Source organism: Vulpes lagopus, chromosome 12 (genome assembly GCF_018345385.1).
Source record: "Vulpes lagopus strain Blue_001 chromosome 12, ASM1834538v1, whole genome shotgun sequence".
Lineage (NCBI taxonomy): Eukaryota > Metazoa > Chordata > Mammalia > Carnivora > Canidae > Vulpes > Vulpes lagopus.
Genome location: NC_054835.1, coordinates 15,695,775 through 15,722,032, shown reverse-complemented (window position 1 = coordinate 15,722,032; position 26,258 = coordinate 15,695,775). Strand labels below are relative to the sequence as shown.

General features: G+C 51.4%; 2 protein-coding genes across 2 annotated transcripts in view; both read right to left on the bottom strand.

Annotated features, from left to right (window-relative positions):
* The window catches only part of PITPNA (phosphatidylinositol transfer protein alpha), a 41,801-nt gene extending 36,491 nt beyond the window's left edge, over positions 1-5,310 (bottom strand). Inside the window, exons 1-2 of the mRNA XM_041724675.1 lie at positions 5,053-5,310; positions 1,155-1,185 (exon numbers count right to left, since the gene is read on the bottom strand). Of these exons, the coding sequence (XP_041580609.1) occupies positions 1,155-1,185; positions 5,053-5,072 (51 nt within the window). The 5' untranslated portion in view covers positions 5,073-5,310. The remainder of the gene's footprint in view (positions 1-1,154; positions 1,186-5,052) is intronic.
* Positions 5,311-11,827: 6,517 nt separating this feature from the next.
* The window catches only part of SLC43A2 (solute carrier family 43 member 2), a 46,983-nt gene continuing 32,552 nt past the window's right edge, over positions 11,828-26,258 (bottom strand). Inside the window, exons 7-13 of the mRNA XM_041725247.1 lie at positions 25,981-26,183; positions 25,369-25,515; positions 22,632-22,770; positions 21,136-21,265; positions 19,150-19,223; positions 17,676-17,799; positions 11,828-17,123 (exon numbers count right to left, since the gene is read on the bottom strand). Coding sequence (XP_041581181.1) covers positions 16,962-17,123; positions 17,676-17,799; positions 19,150-19,223; positions 21,136-21,265; positions 22,632-22,770; positions 25,369-25,515; positions 25,981-26,183 — 979 coding nt within the window. The 3' untranslated portion in view covers positions 11,828-16,961. The remainder of the gene's footprint in view (positions 17,124-17,675; positions 17,800-19,149; positions 19,224-21,135; positions 21,266-22,631; positions 22,771-25,368; positions 25,516-25,980; positions 26,184-26,258) is intronic.

Sequence of the window (26,258 nt, the reverse complement as noted above, 5' to 3'; positions counted from 1 at the left end):
CTTTTGGGGTCAAGAAGCTGGGATATTTGTCTCATCTAAAGCATGCTGCATGGGACACCTGGGTGGCTTGGCAGTTGAGTGTCTGCCTTTGGCTCAGGGCATGATCCCAGAGTTCCGGGATCGAGTCCCACATCGGGATCCCTGCATGGAGTCTGCTTCTCCCTCTGCCTCTCTCTCTCTCTCTCTCTCTCTGTCTCTCATGAATAAATAAATAAAATCTTTATTTAAAAAAAAAAAGCATGCTAAAAAAAAAAAAAGCATGCTGTAGGCTCTGTTGGCCTGATTTCATTTTTCAAAGGTCCATTTCATATTTGGATCAGAGTGTAAGTTATCACAGCAGCTTCATGCTGACACCACAGGAAAGACAGTGACTGAAGGCACCACACTGGCTGACATACTTCACCCAAACTGGAGCCTGGCTAGAAGCTGGGGGGATGGGGGTTGGGGGTGGGATGTGCAAAGAACAGACTATGCCAGGAGAGGAGAGTGGAGGAAATTCAAAGAAAAGGGTGGGACAAGGGAGGCTCTATGACAGTTTTCTGCTGTCCAAGAGACTATTCTGAGTCAGTGTGGCCTATGAACCTTCTTGTGGCAAATCCTGCCAGGTCCCCATAAACAGGAACATTGGGCCTAAAACCATAAAAGGACAGAGGGCAAGCCAAGCCCATTTGTTATTCCCGGCCCTCTGTAAAAAGGATTCTGGCCTTGGTCTTCACAGCAGCAGTCACCTAGAGTGTAGACAGGGAGGGCCTTGGAGATTTCCTGCCCTACTGGTTTGTTGCACAACCAGAGAGAGCCATGCACATTTCCCAGTCGAGTCATGGAGGTCGCAGAAATCCCCTCACACATTCAATCCTAAAAAAATTGTCCCCAAACAGGCACAGTCCTAGCAGGTAAAACGGACTCATTTGATCTCTATTCAAAGTTACCTAGCAGGCCAACAACTAAGGGAGGTTGCACAGATATAAAAAATAAAGGTCTTCCTTCAACAGAAAGTGGCACCAGGGAAATTCTCATTGAGTACTAATGATCTCTAAGTTAGAACAGCTATGAAAACCACATGAAGAGTATGGGTTACTTGGAGCCCAACATAGCTAATGGTCACAAGCAATTATACACAACTATGAATTAAAAAGAAAAAAAAAAGAACTTACCTCATCTACAGACACAGGCAGGATGACTCGACTATAAGAGAGAGAAAACAGTATCAACTTCAGACTCTGAAGGCCACCCAGGGCTCTTACACATTGTCTTAGAACAGTATTAAACGTTTGGTTGCACATGACATATACTCACTGTCAAAAAACCCAGTAGAGAATGGGCCCCTGAGTGCTCTGAGGCAGGATCATCTGTGCCCTTCAGGTCCCACTGAGAACCCTGTGATGCAATGCAAACTTGTCCTTCTACCAGCTACTTCCCAGGCCTCTGACTCACATTTGGAGCTCTTCTTTTCTCCCTCTCCTCCCTCAATATCTTTCCCAGCAAAACGAGGACCCATCCCTACAAATTCCTGAAGCCAAGATGAGGAGTCAGACCTGAAGAATCAGGTCCTGGGGATTTCATCTCTGTGGGCCCAATCTCCTAACAATAGCCCTCAAGGTGGAAGGCTAGAAAGGGGCCAAGCTCCTTCAAAGCTTAATCACCCTAAGAACACACACCAACCACCTCTGCTCTGGGGCAAGACAATGCAATATAAACTACTGTCACAAAGGCACCCAGAGCGGACACTCGACTTGTGTCTTGACCTGCAGAAGCTGTCCAAAGGCACCCCAATGGACTCCTTCGTTTCCAACGAACACCAATTGTTGGAAGTACCACCAGTAGCCTAACAGAAAAGCCATGGCCAGCAAGGTCCCACACCAGTCGGAGTTCCACAGAGATACGAGGGCTAGTGGCAGAGCAACCACCAAGCCCCAGTTCAAAGCTCTAAGGTCAGAGAGTTGAGACAAAAACACTTGGTTTTATTCATACAAATCAAGCCAGATCCCAAGCTTAAATTCTCAGTGCCCAGACTTTAGCTGGAACCCACCGGAGCCTTCTGCACCTTGCACGCTTGGTGAAGCATGAGCTGCTATGTTCTTCTTGCTATGCAGTGGCTCCGACGACTGAGACCTGTGTTCCAGGCTGGTAAATAGTCTGCTCACTATTTTCTAAATCTACAAAGGTCCCCCAGGTAGCAAGAAGTACACAGGGGTCTGAGAAAAACACCACAGTAAAAGCAAGGCACAGAACAGAAAAGTAGCAGGAAAAGCAAAATGGGCTTCCAGTCCTTACTGCTTGCTAACCTCCTCCTCCAGAATGAGTCAAATAACACAAATCCTGCAGGTTATTGGATGCTGCCACAAATGCCCTCCTCCCATCAGAGAAAGCCGACAGTGCAGAAAAATACTTTCAACTTGGAGGCCACAATTTCTGCACCTTCAGACAAAACTTCCTAGAAAACAATACGCCTTTTATCTTCAAGAACAGCAGTAAGAATCACATCCAAGAATCTGCAGACATCAAATCAAGGAGAATCCTGTTAGAGGAAGTATCAGAAAAATCAACAGGGAAAACTTCAGGCTCTTGGTGGGTACCATGACTCCCCCAAAAGGAGACCAGCATCAGCCAGTTCCTGACAGGATGCTCTGACGCTGCTTACATGACGGCTGCACGCCCAGATGTTTCTCCCTGGCTCCTCAGGAGCAAAACCACTTCAGCAGCAAGAGAGTGCAATTCCAAAGGCTAGGGCCACAGGGGCAGTGCTGGGCTGAGACTGGAGCTGTGCTCACTTCAGTGTGACCTTCACTTCTACCCTTCCCAGAGCCGCAGCACTGCAGCCACAACCAAGTGTCTCAGATGCCCCCCTCCGCGCCCCCTGCCCCACAATGCACACACTCGCCCAGGCTCATGCAGGGCACAAGTTGGGCAGGAAGGAAGCGTGGATGCCAAGCAGGCTCTGCATCCCCAGCACCCTGGGCCTTCCCCTAGCAGGCTTCAAGGGTAGAAAAACAAAGAATGGGAAGGAAGGACCTTTCTTAGGAACTCACTCAGATCTCCTCCGAAGGTCCCTTCCCTGCCTGACCTTCTTCACAAAACTACAGGTTTCTACAGACTCTAGGATTCATTTGGGAACAGAAAAAAAATAAAATAAAAATCAGGAGAATGGGAAAAGCCTATTATCTAGATAGTCAAGATTAAAATCCAAGCGCTAGGTGGCTCAGTCAGTGGAGCATCCAACTCTTGATATAGGCTCAGGTCATGATATTGGGGTCCTGAGATTGAGTCCCGCATCAGGCTCTGTGCTCAGCGTGGAGTCTGCTTGAGATTCTCTCTCTCTCTCCCTCTCCCCACACCCTGCTTGCTTGCTCTCTCTCTCAAATACATAAACTCTTTTAAAAAACAAATAAATAAGAAATAAAATCCAAAGTGTACCACAACTTCCTCCTGTTGGTAATCCAAGGTTCTTCTTCCTCACCATACAAAGCTCTGAGCTCTGGAACAACATCATCCTGGATGTCAAGAACCAGAAATGGAGGGGCTTCAAAGTAATGCTGGTCTCCTCTCCCTTTGTTATCCAAAGTTCCACACTATGTCCTAAATACCTCCAAGGAGCAAGCCAGATGGAATGGGACAAAGTGCCTTCAATGACAAAATGGAAACAGCCCTCTGTACACCTGCTTGGCTACCAACAGAGTTCTACGAGTTGCTCTCTACTGGGACATCTCCCACTTCTGGACTTCTGGGCTTCTGATCCAATGCTGCTCACCTGCCTTCCCCCTCGAGGGAAGCAGTTTCACTGTAAATTCTGCACATACACATTCAGTCTCTCCTCTTTGGGGGGAAAAAAGGTCTTGAAATGTTTACTTGGAACCATGCCCCTGAGAAGGCGGCAAGGCCGGGGCGATCAGTCATCTAGTGTTTGAAAGATTTGGCAATCTAAACATCCCAACTTGTCATCCAATCCCCTGGATTTCAGGAGCAAGCCTATTTCCTTGCAACGCCTACCACAAATCACTAATTTCCCACCTCAGTCAGTACTCAAGAACTCCCTCATCCCTCACTGTCTTTCCTCAGTTAATGGCTTTATAGGAATCTCCTCAATTCCTCAAAGCAATTTCTCCTTCTCTTTGCATCAAGACTGACAATACCCTAGAGAGAAGCTGCCCCTGCTCCCCCAAGCCCCACTCCAGTTTGTATGCTTATTATATATATTCATGAACATATTGCCTTTCCAAACTGCCCTCTACCCTGGTCACATCCCAGCCTTGTCCATCATTATAACTCCCACAAATCGGTTCCTACCCAGTATTTTCTGGACTCCTCACCCAAGTGTCCCCAAGTCCCAAGCAAACACCCTAAGCTTCTTTCCAAGTACCTCCTCCTCCTCACCTACCATTTGGGCACCATGTCATGCCACTGGTCCCCTGTGCTATCTTTCTGGACCCTTCCTCTGTCACCCAACCCTGGCCCTAACTCCCTGCTGCTTTTCCTGTGTGCACGTATTGAGATCCTTCCCCTCATGCCTAAGGTAGCGGCTCCTCATACTCCAGGTTCTCCTCGCACTCCTCCCCATCACCTCAGCTCCATTCCTGAAGCTAACTAACTGTTCTTGGTTCCCGCAGCCTACTCCTCCTTCTCCCGCCAGTGCCCTCTGCCACTCCTGCAGTTCTGGCAGGCCCCTTCATCAGCCCCACTGCAGGGCCGCCCCGCATCTCCATCCCCTCGGCCCCTCCTCACGCTCTGCTGGCTCTCACTGTCCCCTTGACCCCATCTCAGGCCCTATCCAGCCCTCACTGTCCCCTTGGCCTCTCCTCTCAGGCCTATTCGGCCCTCACGGTCCCTCAGGCCCGACCTCAGGAGCTGTCCGTATCTCTCTATCCCCGCTGGCCCCACCTCAGGCCCTGTCCGGCCCTCACGGTCCCCTCAGCCCCTACTGGGCCATCCATGGCTCTCCATCCCCTCGGGCTCCGGCCGGCCGCTGCATCCCCTCCGCCAGGCCATCAGGCTCCCTGGTCGTCATCCCCGACTCTCCCTTCCTCCTCGCTTCCGCACGGCCCGCCGGACACTCACTACTCCTTGAGCAGCACCATGTCGCTCCGCAGCTCGGCGGCTGCCCACTGCCCGCCCGGCCTCCCGCCCGCTTCCCGGCGGCCGCTGTCCCCGTGGCCCGGCCCGGCCCGGCTGCCTGTGCGCCTTCGTCGTGGTCTGCTCCGTCCCCACCGCTCTCGCTGCGGTCGCCGCGCCGGCTCCTGCCACCCCGGCCTTGCCGCCTCCCGCGCCGCTGCCGACGCCGCCCGGAGCTCCGGTTCCGCAGCGCCGCGCGGGGGCGGGGCGTCTCTGCAGCAACCAGAGCGTCACACGCAGCTGTGCGCGCTGACCTCAGCGCGAAGGCGGAGCCTTCTCGGGCCAGCCCCCTCCCGTCCTTAAATGGGCCATTGCGTGGGTCTCCGCGTCCAAGGTGGGCCCCCCAGCGGGCGCCAGGCCCCGGCAGGAGGCGGAGCAGACAGTAAGGCGTCGGGTGGGGATCTAGGTGTAGGTGTTCTACCCCTGCACGCACGGGTCCCGTCGGTGGGGTGGGCTGAGATCCAGGAAAGGGCTGCGCCGAGAAAACATTAAAGGTAGCCAAGTTACGTGCAAGTGCTCTTCTGAGTGCTTGACTCCTCACAACTCTACCAGAAAAAGTTACCATTACCGTCCCTGTTTACAGGTGAGGAGGCAGAGGTTAAAAGTCCATAATGAGGGGATCCCCGGGTGGCTCAGTGGTTTAGCGTCTGCCTTCAGCCCGGGGCGTGAGCCTGGAGACCCAGGATGGAGTCCCACGTGGGGCTCCCTGCATGGAGCCTGCTTCTCCCTCTGCCTGTGTCTCTGCCTCTCTCTCTGTGTGTGTGTCTCTCATGAATGAATAAATAAAATCTTAAAAAAAAAAAAAAAAAGTCCATAATGAGCGTGTGATGGAGATTTTCACCCAGCAGTCTTAGTGTGATGATATTTATCCAATAAGTATTTGCAAAGTACCTGCTGTATACCAAAACCTGTGTCAGGCCGAGTGGGGAGAGGGTTGGGGGCAGATAATACAGTACCTGGCAGGTGATAATAAAGTGTTTGGAGAACATCTTAAGGGGGTTGGGCCGTTTAAGAGTTTTGTTTATTTATTTATTTGTTTGTTTGTTTATTATTCATGAGACACAGAGAGAGAGAGAGAGGCAGAGACACAGGCAGAGGGAGAAGCAGGCTCCACGCAGGGAGCCTAACATGGGACTTGATCCTGGGTCTCCAGGATCGCGCCCTGGGCTGAAGGCGGCGCTAAACCGCTGAGCCACCCGGGCTGCCCTGTTTAAGAGTTTTAAGCAAGTTTGGGGCGCCTTGGGTGGCTCAGTCGGTTAAGCATCTGACTTGTGATTTCAGGTCATGATCCTGGGTCTGGAGATCAAGCCTCCCAAGTGGGCCCCACGCTCAGCAGGGAGTCTGCCTGAGATTCTCTCTCCCTCTGCCCCCCACCCCATGCATGTGCTCTCATTCATTTGCTCTCTCTCTAAAATAAATAAATCTTAAAAAAAAAAAAAAAAGGTTTTAAGCAAGTTTGGTGTTTGAAGGCTCACTCTGTGGGGTGGGCAGAGAGGGGATGAAGGAGGCAAGAATATAAAGAAATACAGAAATAACCTCAAGTAGTGGTAAATGTTACAGAGAGGCTGAACAGGGTGATTGTGGGCAGTAGTGGGAGACATTAGTTGGGGTCAGGGAAGGCTCTTAGAGGACTGGATGAGAGGAATTATTGCTGACCTGGCTCTTCGTTAATGAGAGCTGTGACAAGGGGGCTTGGCGGCTGTGCTGGGCAAAAGGAAAGTAAAAAGCAAAACAAGCGAAACAGCTGAGAAACAGCCTCTGCCCTCGAGTTGCTCATAGAGAGGAGACTTTGCATTTTTAGGGAACTGTAACTAGGGACGCAAGGTAGCTTGTGATAAAGGTGAACATGTGTGACACAAAGAACAGTGCTGTGGCAGGTCTGAGGAGAGGCCTCCTGGGCTGCAAAGGTATGGGAAGTATCCCAGGACAACGGCACATGAACCAGATGAAAAGAAGAAATGGCATCTCCAGAGGGAAGCTATTACATGCAAAAGCCCTGAGGCAGGATTCTACAAGGGCCTCTGCTTAGCACATGAGTGTGCCATGTGTGGGCACACAGGCTGAGTGTGCCAAGCTAAGGAACTGTATCTCTGTTCTAGGGGGCAGGGAGCAGCCACTGAAGGCCTTGAGGAACTCCCAGTCCGTCACCCAGATTCAACTGTTAGCAAGATTTTGCTGCTCTTGCTTCATCTCTTTTCTGAAACATTTTTAAAAAGATTTTATTTATTCATGAGAGACGCAGAGAGAGAGAGAGAGAGGCAGAGACATAGGCAGAGGGAAAAGCAGGCTCCCTGCCCGGGAGCCTGATGTGGGACTTGATCCCAGGACCCCTGGACCATGACCTGAGCCAAAGGCAGATGCTAAACCACTAAGCCACTCAGGCATCCCTGAAACATTTTATTTATTTTTATTTTATTTTACTTTTAAAGATTTTATTTATTTATTCATGAGAGACACACACGGAGAGGCAGAGACATAGGCAGAGGGAGAAACAGGCTCCATGCAAGGAGCCCGATCTGGGACTCGATCCCAGCACGCCAGGATCACACCCTGAGCTGAAGGCAGACGCTCAATCACTGAGCCACCCAGGCATCCCTAAAACATTTTAAAGATCTCAGACATCGTGCCACCTCACCCTTCTGTGTTTCAGTGTGCATTCTAGAAATAGGAATATTTTCTCGGGATCCCTGGGTGGCGCAGCGGTTTAGCGCCTGCCTTTGGCTCAGGGCGCGATCCTGGAGACCCGGGATGGAGTCCCACGTCGGGCTCCCGGTGCATGGAGCCTGCTTCTCCCTCTGCCTATGTCTCTGCCTCTCTCTCTCTGTGTGTGACTATCATAAATAAATAAAAATAAAAAAAATAAAAAAATAAAGGAATGTTTTCTCAAAAATCCCCAGTGCCATTATCATACTTAACAAAATTAATAATTTCTTGATAGTATCTCATACCCAGTTCATATTCAGATTTCCCTAATTGTCTAGAAAATACAATCTTGCAGTTTCTTTTAGATAAGTTTAGTGTCAGGGCGCCTGGGTGGCTCAGTGGTTGAACATCTGCCTTCGGCTCAGGGCATCATCCTGGGGTCCAGGATTGAGTCCCACATCGGGCTTCCTGCAAGGAGCCTGCTTCTCCCTCTGCCTGTGTCTCTGCTTCTTTCTTTCCATGTCTCTCATGAATAAATAGATTTTAAAAATCTTTAGGTAAGTTCAGTGTCTGAACAAGGTCCACATTTTCCCCCCATTTTATTTTTAGTTGCTGTGTTTCTTATATTTCTTTTCTTTTTTTTTTATTTTTATTTATTAATTTTTTTTAATTTATGATAGTCACACACAGAGAGAGAGAGGCAGAGACACAGGCAGAGGGAGAAGCAGGCTCCATGCACCGGGAGCCCAACGTGGGATTTGATCCCGGGTCTCCAGGATCGTGCCCTGGGCCAAAGGCAGGCGCCAAACCGCTGCGCCACCCAGGGATCCCTCTTATATTTCTTTTCATCCAGCAGGCTTCACTTCAGCTGCACTTAGGCGTGAGTCCTTACCTGCAGGTGCCCCAGCAGTCTCCAGCTGTGGCCTCCCAGGAGCCCTCAGCCCCACTGTGGGAGCAGACCCCCAGGTGCCTGATACCTCAGAGTCCCAGCCCTACCACCTTCCATCTGAGTGATCTTGTGCAAGTTACTTAACTCCTCGGAGCTTCAGCTTACTTGTTTGTAAAACCAGGGCACGACCGTACCTGCCTCGTAGGGTTGCTGGGAATCAGCAGCCGAGGCACTGTGCTTAAAGTGATGTTGTGCTCACTTTAATAATGTTGATCTCCACATTATCATTATTGGGGAAGAGGTGTTGTGAGGAAGGAGGGACAGACACCACTGCCCCTCAGAACTACTGCAGGCTCCAGGCATCAAATCTCCAGTGTCCCAGCTATCTCCTGTCTCTCATGTCTCTTTCTTCGTTTCTCTCCCTCTCTCCATCTCTGTCTTCTGTCCATATGTAGCTCTCTCTTCACCCCTCTCTCTGCCTTGTCATCTCAGGCTCTGTCTTGTGCTCCATCTGGGCAATGCCCTCCAGCAGGTATTTCTTTCATCTCTGTGCACCAGTCTCCTTCCCCAGGTGCTCTCAGCTCCATCTTGGCCTTGCTCTTGTCTGCATCTTTGTGTCTGTGCATTCTGATGTTCTGACACCCGCCCTAGGCCACTGAGCTGACAGGCCCTGCCGCTGCCCTGGCCACCGCCACGCCTGTAACCCATCTCTGGGTATCTCGGGAAGACTGTGTTTCACCATTTCCAGCTTTTGCTCTATCCCTTCCTACTGGGTAAGAGCATGCTCTTACCCCAGCTTCTCAGTGTGGTTCAGCCTCTTTTCTGTTTATTTTTGTCTCTCTCTCTATCTCCCTCCTGTTTCAAGTATCATCTTCCAAATATTTACCAAGGAGCTGGTTCTATGCCAGGCACCATTCTAGGCACTGGAAGTATCACCGTGACCGAGGCAGGGAGTATGTGCCAGCTTTCAAGGAGCGTTCATTCTAGTGGAGAGACAGATACCAGACCAAACACACCAGATAAACGTGTGACCCTGGCTGCTGGGCTGGGCCCGCTGGGTGGAGGAGGGTGTCGGCCAGTCCAGGCCATGGACAGGCACTCAGCCAGTAAGGGCGGGCTACTGCTTCCGCCCTATGCTTTGCCTGGCAATTCCCTGTCCCTAAATAGAGACTCTGGACCATTCTAGAAACTTGACTAGAGTGTTTCACCCACCTGCTTGATCAACAGCATTCATTAGGCACCAGGCGGAGGGGACACAAAGTTACACAAAGAAAAAGGTTCCAGCCCAGGTAGGGCCACAGTCTGACATAAGACAAACATGTCACCAGCTAAAGTCAAAGAAATAGGCAGGCAGTTGGTTTGGGCACCCAAAAGAGCCAAGGAGGCCCTTTACTTACTCCTCTTCCCTCTCCCTACCTCTGATGGTGTTTGGTCTGCATACGGTTGAAAGCTATGCACCATGATAGTTAAGAAAAAAAAATTTTTAATGTTTTTAAAGATTTTATTTATTCATGCGAGACACACAGAGAGAGGCAGAGACATAGAGAGAGAAGCAGGCTCCATGCAAGGAGCCCGATGCGGGACTCGATCCCGGGACTCCAGGATCACGCCCTGAGCCAAAGGGAGATGCTCAAGCGCTGAGCCACACACGCGTCCAAAGGAAAAAAAAAATTTTGAGCCAACATTTGAAAATGGGGATGTGAGGTGGGGACGGGCAGCGGGAGAGGGAGAGAGAATTCCAAGCAGGCTCCACACCCAGTACAGGGCCTGACTTGGGGCTCCATCTCACAACTCCAAGATCATGACCTAAGCTGAAATCAAAAGACACTTAACCTATTGAGACACCCAGGTGCCTCTGAAAATAAGGATTAAAAAAAAAAAAAAAGATTTAGGATTTTCAACTTCTCTTTGTTTTTTAAACATTTTTAAAAAAGATTTTATTTGAGGGCAGCCCCGGTGGTGCAGCAGTTTAGCGCCGCCTGCAGCCCAGGGCGTGATCCTGGGGACCCGGGATCGAGTCCCACGTCGGGCTCCCTGCATGGTGCCTGCTTCTCCTTCTGCCTGTGTCTCTGCCTCTCTCTCTCTAGCTGTGTCTCTATGAATAAATAAATAAAATCTTTAAAAAATATATTTTATTTGAAAGAGAGAGAGAGCGCATATGTGTGATGGGGGGAGGGGCAGAGGGTGAAGCAGACTCCCCAGTGAGCAGGGAGCCTGAGCCAGGCTCAGGACCCCAAGATCATGACCCAAGTCAAAGGCAAACACTTCACTGACTGAACCACTCAGGCGCCCTGGATTTTCAGCATCTCTTGAAAAAACTCAGAAGATCTGACAACACTAGGCTCATTCCCACATGGCCATGATAGGTTAGAATGGTGCCAAAGCTGCCCGTTAGATGGAGGCTGTGGCCTCCAGGTCCCCATAATCCCCCCAAGTCGTCCTGTGTCCCTGGCATGGAGGTAAAGGTATAACAGCCCCTGGATCACCAGGGACCTTATGCTGTGGCTCTACTTATATTAGAGAAATATTTCTCTGACCTGTATCAATCAAACACAGGAAAAGGAAAGGTAGCAACAAAGGGATGTGGCAGCAGCTCAGCTTTAGAGTGTGCAATCCTGATGAGTAGGAGCTCCCACACATCCCATGTAACATTCTCTCTCCTCCCTGCCTCAGCTGGCCCCCAAGGCCATCTTCATCCCTCCCCTGGGCCTCAAGCCCTCTCCACCCAAGCAGGGTCAGGAACCAGGGTACCCCCTCCCTCCCTGGGGTGGGAATCTCCTTGGGGATTCTCTGGGAAGGCCCAGTGGCTCGCTGTCTCTCATGCTGTCACTGCCCAGGGCCCTGGCAGGAGGATGGCCTGCTCTGTGGGAAATCTATAGGAGAAGCAATCAGGTCCGTGACTGGCACTTTAGGACAACAGAAAAGGGACAAGGATGAGCTCCCTTTAGAACCAGAATTCACCAGGAGCTGTGGGCTTCCCACCCAAGAGTCCTTGTACTCTATCCCTCTCCCATCTCTTCAAATGGCAGGGCAGAAGGCCAAACCAGCAAAGCTGGACAGTGGCAAGTGCAGCACAGAGGAGGGGTGGGGGTCCGGGAGCATGTTTCAGACAAGTGACAGGTAATCTGAGCAAAAGGCAAGGGCAGAAAGATGTAGGAAGAGACATAGAAGCAGAGGAGGAAGCAGTTCTTAGCCATTCTCAGCATACATTTATTGAGTGCTTACTGTGTGCCAGGAAGTAAGCCAGGTGCCAGAAACAGCAATGGAGCAGGAAGTCAGGACCAGTTACTGAGTTGTGGTATCACTACCGACCCTGGTTAACACAGGAACCAATGGACCCTTCAGGCGCCACTCAGGACCAAGGCTGTTCCAGTGATGGAAAGGGATTCAGTGAGGGAAGACCCTCTCCCTCTGCCCCAGCTAGGTAGAGAGGGGGCACACGGACAGCTCCTATACTCCTCAAAATGCATTCGCACCTGAATACATCTGGACCCATGCGTGCACATGTGCCCACACAGAGGCACAGCCAAGCAGTTGTACAGGACGTGGTACATGACCTGAGTCACCCCACTCAGCATATACCATCATAGTGCCTGAACGTTTAGACATTATCTTGAGAAGCTTTAGGGCCAAATATCTTACTAGTATGTGAGGCATAAAAGAAAAACGGACAGGGGGACAACTTCTTTAGGCTTTTGCATAGAGAGATTTTCTAAGAGAGATAGGGGTCAGCAGAAACAGATCTCACTTCCTTCACTTGGCCATGGGTCTGTTCTGGTCAAAGTTGCCTAAAGTAGATGTCCTTTGATATGGATGGGGTTAGGGTGGGGGTGGGGGGTCTTCATTCCCTGTGCTAGCTGCACTCTTCTGGAATCATAAACGTAATGCTATTGCTTGTTAAGTACCTACTAAGTGTCAAGTATATTGCTGTACCAGGGCTTTGTGTCCATGTTCACCTACCTCACAGTGAAGGTATCATCTCCATTTTACGGATAAGGAAACTGAGGCTCAAGACTTGCCTAAGGTCACCCAGATGGTATCTGTGGTGAGGCCTCTAACCTCTGAGCTTTGTCTCACTGCCTCCTTGGCACAGAAGAGATGGGACCTCATTCTGGGATGGGGCCAGGAGCCCCAGTTCATCTCAGATCCACGCCAGGAGGCTGAGAATGACTAACTTCAAAGGTGGACATACCATCTGCAGAGACCCAGGGACACAGGCAGTGGCTCCCTGTGTACAGAGAGCCTCACCCTATGGCAGGCCACCCACACAGACAATGCTGCACTTCCTTCACGACACAGCATCCTCACCCCAGGCTTTGGGTGAGTTAGAACATGGGTGGCAACAGGTTAACAGAGCTCACCTTTTCACACTGATTACCCCCAATTCTAGGGCTGGGGGTGCTGCAGCCTATGGAAAACCAACTCCTTCACTTTGGGGGTCCTGGGCTCCAAATCCTCATAATCCCACCATTTATTTTGAAGAAAATGGGCTCTGACCCTCGAGTTGGGCCCCTGATAATTGGAACAGGTAAGGCACCTCACCACCCCAAGAACCCATGAGAAGCTATTGTGTTCTCCTTCAGAGAGAAAGGGAGCTGGTGCTTAAATAGCCCCGGAAGCCCAATCCTGTAGAGAGGATTCTCAGAGCTCTCTGATGGGGGCCCCTCACCACAGAGTGCCAACCGCTTGTCTGCATCTCCCATCCCCCGTTCCATACTCTCATAGGCTATCATCCAAGTGCATCAGAAACCCCACTGGCTGAATGTATTCATGCTACTGCCTGTGGCGGTCCAGCATATGCACCCCCACGCCAAGTATGTCCCCATTTCAGAGTCCTGGGGGCCCAGGCCATCAGACATAGTCCAGGACAATGAGGATGGCTGGAACCTTCCCCCAGGAGGGTTTGGAGGAAGCCAACTACAAAGGAATGACAAGATTCCTGGACAGGAATCCAAGGAGACTAGAGAGGAGGGGACTCCTGGCAATGCTCCTAGGGTGGTCCAACCCATCCCTCACTCTGGCCAGGTATCACTTCTGGCCCCTTCCCACCAGAAACCTGAAGCATGGGGGAAGGGGTAGTGGAGACAGAGATCTGTGGCCACTTGGTGCCCTCTGCCTCTTGACCAGCCCCTGGTCCTTTCCCCCTCAGGGAATTCCTCTCAGGGTTGAGGTGACAGAGATTTGCTCCCCCAAGTACCCATCAGCCAACATTACTCTACGTTTAATCCCCGGTCTGGGGAAGCTCTTGGCTCCAACAAATAGAGAACATGCCTGGCTTTTTGCTTCCCTTTCCTGGGCCGGTGCTGCCCTGCTCCCATAGCCTGTAGGGCCCTGAGGCTGATTGATGCTCTGAATGGAATGTCCTGGTCTGGAGGGCCTTGGATGCTCTAATGACTTCAGAGGCATAGAGGAGTACCAGCTCTAACCTTGAGCAAGTTACTACACCCTCTGGGCCTCGAGTTTTCCAGCTATAAAATACGGATAGTATCTAACTCCTGGGTTATCATGATTCAAGGATAATAGGAAAGTATGTAACCCATCAACTCTGTGCAGAGCAGAATGCCTGGCCCCCGACAAGGGGGTGGGGGCATAGGTACCTGACCCACCTGGTACTGCTCCACCCTGCACTCATTTCTCAATGCCTGTTTCTTCCCACAGTCTCCATGTCCTGCCGGTGGGTGGGAGAGACAGGTGGCAGCAACTCCCTTTGGTTGGCCCTGAGTGTTGCTGGAGACAGCACAGGCCCTGAATGTACAACCTCAATGCATTTTCCCAGCTGGAAGGGCCCTTGCTAACTCTTGCTATTGGCACTTCCCCAAACTGCACTCCTCTGGCTCTAACCTTGAGCAAGTTATTATAGCCCTCGGGCCTCCAGCTTTCTGGCTATAAGATAGGGATAGCCAGTTAGATAGTATCTAACTCCTGGGTTTTTATGATTCAAGGATGACAACAGGAAAATATGTAATCCATCAATTCCCTACAGTCAGAGCAGACTTTTTGGGGGCACCAGAATCACCAGATGGGGCTTAGCAAAACAGACTGCTCATTTCCTCTAGGCCAGAGGCAACACCTGGCATTTACACTTTTAACAAGCACCAGAGGAGTGCCTGCTGCGGGTGGTCACTGGGCACACATGAGGACAGACAGCTCTGACCACTAAAACTAGTGCTCTGGTCTTGGGAAGCCACATGTCCATGAACATGACAAAAGTGCATCAGGTGCCTGCTGTAAGAAAACACACTTGACTTTCTCTCTGCAATTCCCAAATTTGGCCATTTTCTTTTTTCTCTTAAGTAAGTTCTGTGCCCAACATGGGGCTTGAACTCACAACCACAACCCCGAGTCATAAGTTCTACTGATTGAGCCAGCCAGGCAGCCCTTACCATTAAAGTTTTTTTTTTTTTTCCCAATTAGAATTAACATCTCATAGAACTAGTGTTCTGAGGAAGGATTTGGGAAATGTTGATCTAGTTCTCTCTCCTTTTAAAAAATATTTGTCTTAAGGAATTTTTTTTGTTTAAATGTTTGAGTGGACTGGAATGAAGCCTAGGAAAATTAGGTGTGTTCAAGGTGCTCAACTGTTCATGCAGAGCTCAAATTTGGGTCTGGGTCTGCCCCTTCCTGTTCACCAGTTCCCCTCACCGCATTCTGCCTCTGTCTCTGAGACTCTCTTGGTGTCACTCTGTGTCCTCAGCTCAGGAGGAACCCTGAGTAGGGGTAGGAAATCTGAGTACGGGATGGGAGGGGTCAGGATTCACGGTTTGGCTGGGATAAACAGCAGAGGAGGGGTGGGCCCACACTTCTAAGATGTCTGCCAAGCCCAGTTTGTTTGGGGGCAAGGCAGGAGAGTAAGATATTTTCCTGGCCCACTGCAGCTCCTAAGATGGCAGTCAGATGGGGAACTGCTGGGTATGGCAGAAAACCTTGTCTTGCCTCTTCGCAAGCTCAAGACAGGCATATGTAGCCATTAACTGAAATGCTAGCAGGGGGATCCCTTACCAGGAGGAAAATGGATTTATTGCTTTACAAAAAGGAGTCTGGTAAAACTAAAAAGACCCAAAAAGTATAAATCTAAAAATCAACCCACCCTGCTGAGCACTCCCAGGAATTCTCAGACACATTTCTGGGGGCAGTCAGGTGGGTGGCTGGAATGCCAGGCCAGCCTGGCAGAGGAGTGGCCTCTCTCACGTAAATAGCTCCAGGGCCCTGGAGGAACCTGCCAGCAGGGGTCGCTGTGGCCCCACAGCCTCAGACCAGCTCCAGGCCCAGAGACAGGCGGCCTCCGCCTCCCAGCCCTTGGGCCTATAGCAGGTCTGACTGGCTGCTGTGCGGGGGGGCCCCAGAATGATGAGGGCAGACACCCAGAGCCCACACCTCAGCACCACCCCACACACATCTCTCACATACATCACATGGTCACACATCCCACATGTACACACAGCCCCTCACAATCCATCTCCCCAGTCAGGCCAGGACCTCTCTGTCAGCAACAGCCTGACTGCCACCCCCATAAAGACAGCTGTGTGTGGAGGGGGTGCCCTGTTGGTGTGGTTTTAATTCCCTTCAGGTCACAGACTGGATGGAGGGTGGCAGTGGAAACTTGCTCTTCTCCCTGAGGGAGGAGGTGAGGGACTACGAAGCAGCCTTGTCCTTGGTTTCTGAGCCATGCCTGACTATCCAGCCCTCCATCCCCTCCCCAGGCTTTAAACCAGGGGGGCTTCTCCACAGGCCTATAACAGCAGGACAGGTCATAGACAGGCTACAGGGGGCTGGAATTACAAAGGAGTTAGCACCAACAACAGGAAGCGGGTCCTTCCTTCCTCAGGCAGCCTCAGACTGACCAAGGGAGGAGGTCGAGGGGCCAGGCAAGGGGGTGCAGGCAGCGCAAGCCTTTGTCCTTAGGCAGGTGTGGCCAGTGGTCATGCAACCGAGGGGTAGTTGGCAGGCAATAGATGGCAGACCCCTCTGCTTTGGCAAGAGGCAGAATCCAGACACTTAAGGGAGAGAGCCTGCCTGCTGGGGGCCCTCCTTGCTCCCCCTGCAGGTACCACAGAGCCTCAGGACCCCAGGGTCCCCCCGAGGATGGCAGAGCAAAGCCCAAGGCTGCCTTTGCTTCCAGCAGTAAGAAAATTGAACATCCGGGCCCTCTCCCATCCTTCCACAGCAGAGCTCCAAGGCAGGACCAGGGCCCTGGGAAGGAGGGTGGACTCCAAAAATGTGAAGGAGAGGATCCTGAGGGTGCACGGAGGTCCTCTGGGATGGAGAGAAGGACACTGGTGAGTCACTGAAGCGAGGGCAGGCCACAGTTCTGGGGTGGTGGGCACTACACAAAAGCTTCCCGGTTGGATGAGCCATTCAGCTTGAGGAAAAGCTTGTCATCCTCCCTCTTCTGCTGCAGCTGCCTCTCCAGCTGGCGCCGGTAGCAGATGAGGTAGAGGGGGAGGCAGAACCCCAGCATGCTCAGGCCAAGTAGCCCCACATTCACCTGGAGAAGCAGAATTGAGAGTTGCCATCACATGAGGCAGGGGAACAGGCAGGGGAACAGTCAGGGGCTGTGGTCTTTCCAGAGCCCGGTTCAAGACCCTTCCCCACACTCAGTTTTGAAAAACGTGAGGTCACTGGACAAGAAAAGACAAACAAACTGGAAGGTTGAAGCGGTCCAAGGGCCCGTCATTCCACATTCCAGCATCAGAATTCCCCAGTGTCCATGGCTGCCGGGAAGCCTGCAGGGCCCAGGCCCCCACCTTTGACCTACTGATGTGAATGTTCAGGGGTGGGACCAGGACATGGGCAGGCTCAGTGTACCTGGTTAGGAATCCCAATCCTCAGCGGGAGGGATGCCCCAGAATAAGGTCCAGAAGGGATACTTTTCTCCTCCTGCCCAGTCACCAGTCACCAGGGGACCCTGAATCAATCCTAACCAATGTTCCAACCTGCCTATGCTTGGGGCTCCAGAAGCTCCCTTGGGATGTCTCCCAGCTCTGATTCCACAGAGTGGGGCACATGCCTACAGCCCACCGCCCCAGACCCTTCTTACCCAGAGAGGGTCTCCTTGGAGGGGACCCATCATGGCCAGAAACAGGGGTTGCTGCAGGAGAGCGAAGAGTGCACTGACCAACGACTGCAGTCCTGTGAGGCTGCCAAACTGGGTGGAGGGGTACCTGCCAGGACGATAGGGGACCTGTCACCACAGGCACCACTCTCAGACTTTCCAAACACTCCTCAGCCTCAGCCTGGCCCCAGGTGTCCTGATGCCTCCAGGCTGCACCCCCGGTGCCAGAGAAGAGGCAGGAGCAACCTGAGAGAATGGTGGGGTGCCTTCTTGGATTAGTTTCTGCTAAACAGTTCTGTGACTGTGAACTTCTCTTTCAGATTCTGGGGGAGGACCCTGCCCAACCCAGGTGTGCCCCAGGTCTCTGGGTGTCTGGACAAGCTGAGTGGAAGAGTGGTGCCAGGAGGAATCTGCGGCATGGGAAATGGGCCCAGGGAGCAGGTTGGAGGCTGGCCCTGGCTCTGCTAACACCCTCATCCAAAGGAGCATTGTGTAATCACGGAAACTCGGCATCACACTTAGTGGACTCGCACACTCTGCCAAGGCAGCAGCAACTTCCTCCTGGCACTGGGTGGAGTAGGGGATGAAACATAGACCTGGAATGACCCCCCATGGGATGCTATTGGGAGAGGGAGAGAACTGTGGCAAAATCTAGGGACTGTCAGGCTTTGAAACCCCAGAGGTAGGAAAGGGCTCCCAGACAGGGATGAAATGGTCTTTAGTCAGAGACACAGCAGAGGGTGTTTGAGTTCCACTTTTTAAAAGATTTTATTTTTAAGTAATCTCTGCATCCAATGTGGGGCTCAAACTCAACCCTGAGATCAAGAGTTGCATGTTCTATCGACTTAGCCAGCCAGGCACTACCCCAGAGTTCCATTCTCAAGCCAAGCCCCAGCCCAAGGGGGAAGAACAACTGTGGTAGTTCCTTCTGCACATGTGGCCTCTTGGAAAATGAGGCAGGTTTCATTTTATCCAAGGCCTGAGAGGGCTGTGGGCAGAACCAGGCCTCTCAGATTCAGGGTGAGAACAGTCTGACACATTATGGGCTCAGTTACCCATGTCACTGCCCCTGCTGAGGGTCATCGGAAAATCAACACTCAGCTCTGGGCAGCCAGAGCCCACCCCTGCCCTTCCTGTGAGCAGCCAGGGGCAGTCCTGGGACTGGGCTGAGCAGCAGCCCCGAGGCAATAATGAGCTACACAGGAGCAATGACCCTGGCTGGGGAACTGACTTCGTGTTAGATGCCAAGGTTTGTGGGCACCCAACTGTCTGCCTGCTGACCCACCTCCTGCCAGGTGTGACTGTCCCTTGACACAGCCAACAGAAATCCTGGTACCCATCCCCTGTACAAGAAGATGAGCCCCAGTGGCAGGCTGGCCCCCTTCAGGACCTCCGTCTCACCATGAGCCTCCCTCAGGTCACTCCCTTACCATTGGCACCCACAGCACCCAGCACTTACACGGCAGCGTACAGGCCCCCAACAGCAGAGTGGATGAATCCTCGCACAATTGTGTGCAGGATAAAGGAGAGGATCTGAGAAAGGGAGAGCAGAGTGTGAGGGTCCTCAGAGTTCCTGGGATGCTAAGCAATGGGAGCACTGGCAACCTGGTGTGGGCTCACACCAGATCTCCAGGGCCAATGCCTGAATTTTCAGAAATTTTGTGAGCCAGCTATTAAATGACTAAAAATTAAATTTGTAAACTTATAATCAAACAAGTTATGTTCAAAAAAGGAAACGGATATTCAAAACTCACCATTTCTTAATTATTTTCCTATGTTTTACTATTATCTGTGCTCTGGAGGTTTTTACTTATTGTCAAGTGGGAGTACCTCATGATGGCGTGTCACCGTGAATCTGTCTAATTCCACAACTGGTGGTTTCATGCTGTCTGAAATCAGCCAGGATGAAAGCATTTACACCATGGAAATTGGCAAATGCTGAGTAAAGGCTCCTCCTGCCTCCACCAAGTCAGGTGTTACGTATGCATCGACACAGCACTAAACAGGAGGTGACCTGATCTCCTACCTTGGTTGATCTGAGGACTGTGCCCGAAGGTCTCTGTTCCTGGTCAACCAGGCCCTACAGGCAGGCAGTTTTCCTTCTCCCCTCCCAAGGAAATCTCAGCTTCTCAAAAAAAGCCACTACTGGCAGGCTTAGCGAGCTCTCAAAGCATTTGTAAATGATTCCTGAGAAGCATGAGAGCAGTCATTTTGCCACTAGGACCCTTTGTTTGCCCCTTGCACATAGCCCTGCCATCCTGCTCCACAGCCAGGACCTGTTCCCAGGAGTGTGGGTGGTGGAGGGGGCCTGGGCTGCTCTCTGCAGTGTTAAAAGAGGGCTATGCCCGACTATGCACGCGCATACTTGTGCAGGCTCCCCCTTTCCACATTGAGTGTCTTATTGCCTCTTTAGAACTTTTCTTTCAATGAGAACTAAATAGAACAAAAGGCAAATGACTGTCCCTACTGAGCACGGCTCCCAGATTGGACAAAGTGGTCAAGACAAAGATCTGCTAGACTTGCAGAGAGGGCAGCTACTAGGAAGCTGGGAGGGCACCAGGGATGCAATGACACTCTTGCTGGGAACTGGTACAAGTCTCTGATGGTTTACTCTGGTCTGCACATACAGTGCTGGCATATACACATGAAAGTACCCATGGCCACTTGTAAAAAAGAATAGATTCTCACTTTCCTTCTGGATCTGGCCCAAGATACTATCTGGACTTGGGCCAACCCATGGGGAAGCAACGCCATCACTCATGACCCTTCAAAGTTCAAAAACTTGAGGACCAGCACTAGAATACTTTCATGGACCTAAGGGTAGAGCGGGCAGGTGACAAAACATACTTTGTTCCCAATTTTTGCCAAAAGCCAAGTTTCAAAGCATTAGAAACCTTGTGAAAAGAAATTAAGCTTTTGAATCCTGATGCCAAGTGATCATCACAGTCTTTCCCACTCTCTACAACATAGATACCCTGTAGGTACTCTTGTACCAGAGGAGCAGATGATCCTACCAATGCCATAATTGGCCAGACCTCTTTGGACATAAGGTTTCAGCTGTTTGAGCAAATGCAAAACAAGTAGCCATACAATTCTCCCTTATAATTCCAGGAAATGGTATGATGGTGGTGTTTGTGGCATGCAAGATGCCCAAAAGGCCATGAAGAATGATATGCCTTCATAGACAAGAGTTTTCTGTGAAAGGCAATTCCAGTTTCATTTAGAGGTCACTTCCAGCATCAAGCATAGAGCCTGGCAGGTAAGAAGCCCTTGATAAATAATAGTGTGCTGGCTGACTGCTTGGTTGAGGTAAATGAATGAAAAATCACACTGTCTTTGTTGATGGCTTCCGTGACACATTATGTCTTTAAGTCTTTAAGTCTTACTGTTCTTTAAGTCTTACTGTCCCATACCCCACCTGGCCTCTCCTTCTCCCCATACCCACCTGTAGAGGCAGGTTGGGAATGAGGCAGGTCACCCCAAAGCCCACAAGCAGCAGGTTTGTGAAGGCAAACGCTCGCATGGCATTGGTGACTTTCTGGATCTGTCGGTCTCGCTTCTTCTTCTTCTCACCTCTGTGGAGACAGAGTACACACTGGAGCTGGATCCTCCTGGAGGGGAAGGGCTCTTCCAAGAAGTCAGGCCTTAGGAGTCACAGCTTGTGGACAATCCAAGACTCAGAGACTAACCTGAGCATGTTTGAGGGACTGTCAGGGCTAGACCTCTACTAAGAACACTCCCGCTGCACACTCTCAATGGAGCGCTGAGTGTGAACCTCAGTGGAGAGGTTGGGTACCAGAAGTTATCAACACACTGCATTGCCTCAGTGGAAACTGAGCACTAATGGGGTGGGGGGGCAAAGAGTAGAGGTGCCCGAGTCAGGGTGTGGCAAAGCCTCCTCACACCATTGGCTCCAACTTCACCCAAATCTGTAGGGAGCTGATGACACGTCAGATAGTAAGTCAAATAAGGGAGGGAGTGAATTTTCCCTTTGGGGACAGGAGGGGGTGAAGGAGAAACAAATACACAGCAGATGGAACAGGAATGGGCACAAACAGCCTCTTGGCTTTAGGACCTGACCTAGATAGCAGAGCATTCTCTGTAATTATTTCCTTGTGAACTTACTATTACCAGTTCCAGTCCCACTACCCACAGATACCTCAGGAACGACTGTGTGACATCCAAGAATGAATGCCAAGTGCTGGATACATACAGGGAGTCCCAGGCCCACCACTTCCTCACTATGTGACCTCAGGCAAGCCATGCCAACTCCTCACTTTGGTTACCATATTTGTAGAATGGGAAGAACACTAGTCCACGCCTCATCAAGGTGTTGTGAGGCTGAACTGAGATACTGTTTATTAAGTGTTTGGCACAGGGCCTAAAGTAATAAACAGTTGCTTATTATATTAAGGTGGAGTCATGGAAGACAGCGTTTAACATCCTCTGATCTTGGAGCCCAACCCTCACAAAAGCGGGGCTTCAGAACCTTGTTTCATCCTGACAATTATGAACAGACCTAGTAACACATCCTGTGGTTCTAGCAATTTATTACTCCCACTGAGCAGAGTGAACCTTACAGGCAAGCGGAACCGCTTTCACCTCATTCAACCATTGTGCTATTCATGGGACTGTGGTCCTAAAAACAGAATGGTTGGTCACCTGGTGTCTGCACACAGACCTCCCCTCTGGTTTCTCACCTTCTCTCATCTAGCCAGTGCTCTCCTAACTTCCGAGCACCGAAGAATCTTCATAACTAAGTGATACACTTAAATGTGTGCTGAGCAGAGAGAGCATTGTCTTAAAGCCCTTATGAACAGCTGTGGGCATAACTCCCTGTCGCCTCTCCTGCTGACTTTGAAATCTGAGCAGCCCACCCCGTCCCTGACTAATATTGGGCTCTGGGAGCCAGAAGCCAGGGCACTGGCCCTGTCTACGCACTGGTTGGCATCTTTCTCTTCAGGCTCTTCAGAGGCATCTTCACACTCCTTCAGCCTCCAGTCCATGATGTAGCCAATGACAGGGGCTGTCAGCAGGCAGAGCAGCTGGAGCACACCGAAGATGGAGGTGTAGAGGCCAACTGCAGAGGAAAATGGGCTGTGTCATGGGCGGTCCCTCACAGAAGCCTGGGGCTGGTGCTAGGCTGAGTCCAAGACTTCGCAAACACTTCTGGGGTCTTCTACACATCACCCCCTTGGTCACAAGGGGCCTGGAGGGAAGCCTAAACACTTTAAACTTTGAAATCAAAGCTGGAGTAGGGGGAAGACACCCTATTCTCTTCTCCACATCTGCTTATTTCTAAGAAATGGCTAATGAAATCCAGTATGTCACAATGACCTCCCCAAGAAGCTCCAGGAAGTATCTATGACTCGGGAACCACAAAATTACCAATGCCTGGGACGGAGGCTTCATGTGTGACCAGCCGTTAGCTTCCTGACTTTAGAAATATTCTAGGAAGGCATCACTCATAGGGGCTCTGATGTAAGGGCTCCAATCTTCAAAGAGCCTTAAAATTATGATGGGATTTTTTTTTCCAGGCAAACAGAAGTTGTGTTGACTGCCCATCCCCCACCCACAGTTCTGGCTGAGAGAGAGGTTTCTCGGTAAAACAGACTGGCTGGAGGGAATGTTGCAGTGTTCTCTGACAATCTCCCTGCTTACCGGTAGCCATCACTGCATCAAGAAAGCAAAAGCAAAACAGCAGAAGGAGAAAGGTTAGCAGCTGAAATCTCAAAAGTTGTTATAGGGAAACTGGGGGTGTGGGGGTAGAAGCAGGCTGGTTCTGGGCCCAGCACACCTGCCATTTCCCACCCAGATCTGACTCTCAGAGTGCCGGGCGGGGGGGTGGTGGCGGGCAGTGGGGGAGTGTGCTGAGCTTGACCAGGCTTCTGGGAGCAAAGGTGGGTGAGGTCCAGCACAGGCATCTGCAAACGGTTTCCCATCTGCTGGAGCCTCTGTCACATGCCACCGGGACCTCGGAACGCTGGCTGATGAATCAGGCCTGTGGTGCTTACTAAGGACCAGAATGGGGAAGTGGTGTGGGTGCTGAAGACTGGGCGAACCCAGCCCTCCTATGGCTGGCTCTCCGGGGTCCGGGGAGGAAGGACAGGGCCAAAGCATTCGCCCTGACCCCCAACCGGACATCTGATACCGTGAGTCTCCCTCAGACAGCCAGAGCGGGTGCTGTTCTGTTCCACCAGCCCCCTGATCCTGAAGCAGTCCCCCTCTGAGAACACCCAGTTCAGGGTGTCAGGAGCAACAGCTCACAGGAGCAGAACAGGGAAAACCAACCCCCCGTCAGTTGCAGATTGAATCTCCTGGCCCAACTTGCTCTACTTCTTGAAACTGACATTTTTCTTTTTTAATTGGCTTTTTGAATGTGGGAAACAGTTGGAAAAAAATTCCTCTTTGGCAGCAAAAGATTTCATAGAGAACTAGAGTAAAAGCCCCCAATTCAGCAGCAGGGAGATCTGCCTTCCAAGAGCCACTGAGGGCCTTTCCCTGCATTCTTCAGGGTCTTCACCTCTCTGGGCCTGAGTTTGTAATAAAGGGTGTTTAGACATGATGGATCAGCTCTCCCCAAAGTGCAATGACTATTACACAATAAAAATGTTCCCGTGGTAGAAATTTGGGGAAATATCATTGACCAAAACAAAGCTAAATAGGTTATTTTTCCTATACGGCTCTCTCGAGGCCTTTACTGTGTCAGTGTTCATCACAAAACTTTGTGAGGGCACGTGAGAGCTCTCTGCAGTCTGCTTCACCACAGGACGCCCATTTTCACAGTGGAACCAGTGTTGTCTGGATCGCTTTGTCATTTCTCCCTTCTGTTAAAGCTCCATTGCTCATCCCTTTTAAAAACTGTATTTGATTCCTCTCGATGCCTAGTGTAATTTCTCCCAGGGAAAAACAATTACGCCAACAACCAGTCGCACACCAACGAGGGTGCCAATAAAAAGGATTTACCGACTGTGTTTGTCCCACTTAGAGATGACTAAAGGTGACTCAGCTCAGGCCCTGAGGAAGTCCTGATTTTCTTTGTAGAATCAAAACCTCTAATCAGTTGAAGACCTTGTGTCTGTTTTAGAAAAGTGGCATGTGCGTTATCAGCTCTGTTTACCAAATTTAACAAGCCTCAACTGGATTACACACACACAAGGAAGCCTCCGCCTAGCCTTGCTTTCCCGGTTCTGGGTATGGATCCCAGAGCCACAGACTGCCCCAAAGTATCCAGCTGTGCGGGCTGTGCCTGCCCCTCAGCACACAGCCTCTCCCCAGCCAAGCCTGCGGTTTCCCGGGGCGGGGAGATGCTTGGCTTTGGGTCTGACCACTTGTCTTTCAACAGGCTCTCAGGTGGAGTACTCCCTTCTGCGGTGCTTTCATTTACCAACATGCAAGCCAAGGCTCCTCCTGAGGCAACAGAAAACACAAGCCCCACACCCTGAACACATGTAATTATTACAGTCTCCTTCCTCTGCCCCCTAAACTGGGCTGTTCTAATGGTGACAGGAGAGAACAGTTGGGGCTCTAATCAGCAGTGGATCCTTTGGAGCCCACTGCTTTCAGACCAGCCCAGCCTAATACCTTCCAGGGTGTGGGCTTAACCTCTGGCAGGCAGGAGTAACCACCACACGCAGGGTCTCATGGGGATGTGCACGGAGGTCCAGGGGCCACCTACCTACATCCTGATCCCCGCTGACCAGGAACTTGAGAATATTGTTCATGGCGCCCATGTAGAAGATGAGCCTCAGCTGTGTGATGCACATGGTGACGAGGCTGAGTAGCAATATGGGGCTGAACACACTGTGCATGAAGGAGGGGGCCGCTGCGGGTAGAAGAGCGAGGATGCTTAGGAGACTGAAGGCCCACACCCTCATGGCCCACAGCCCACTACCATCCAGGGGCGAGAGGCATACCGTAAGGGGAGGCCTGATTTGCTGCCCAAATCACCCTATGCTGGATACAAGGTGGTGGACTATGTGGATGCTGGACCCAGGTCACCCAAGTGTATGTAATGAATTGGATGCATTCCTCACTCATACAAATGAGCCTTAGTGAGGTCATTTGTAAACCAGGGTGCAGGGTGCTGCCTGCCCTTTAGGGGTGAAGTGGGAACCGAGTGGGATAGCACCCACCAAGCCCTCAGTTCCTGCCAGCCCCAGTGAAGGGGGCTGGGGCTTCCAGGTTGGATTGGCTGCCTCCTCCCCATTGCTGAGGTGCGGGTTGGGGCCAGACCCCCCTGCCAACATCCTAGGAAGGGCTTCGAAGGTGAGGGTTGCAAGGTGGGTACCTGCAGCGTCTGGCTTGCACTTCACCTCCAGGTCAATGGTAGACAGGCACAGCTTATGGCCCTCCTGCAGTGCCGCTTGCTCCTTGGCGCTCCTCATGGAGCTACCCACGCTGAGGCGGCGCCCCACTGTGGTCACCTGCTTGTAGAACTGCTTCCCTGTGATCTTGTGGTCAAAGCCCAGCCAGCTGAACTTGATCTTCACCCTGGAGGCCACAGGAGAGTGTCCCATCGGTGCTGCCCGGGACCCTGGCCAGGGTGGGGGTAGGGGCAGACGCCAC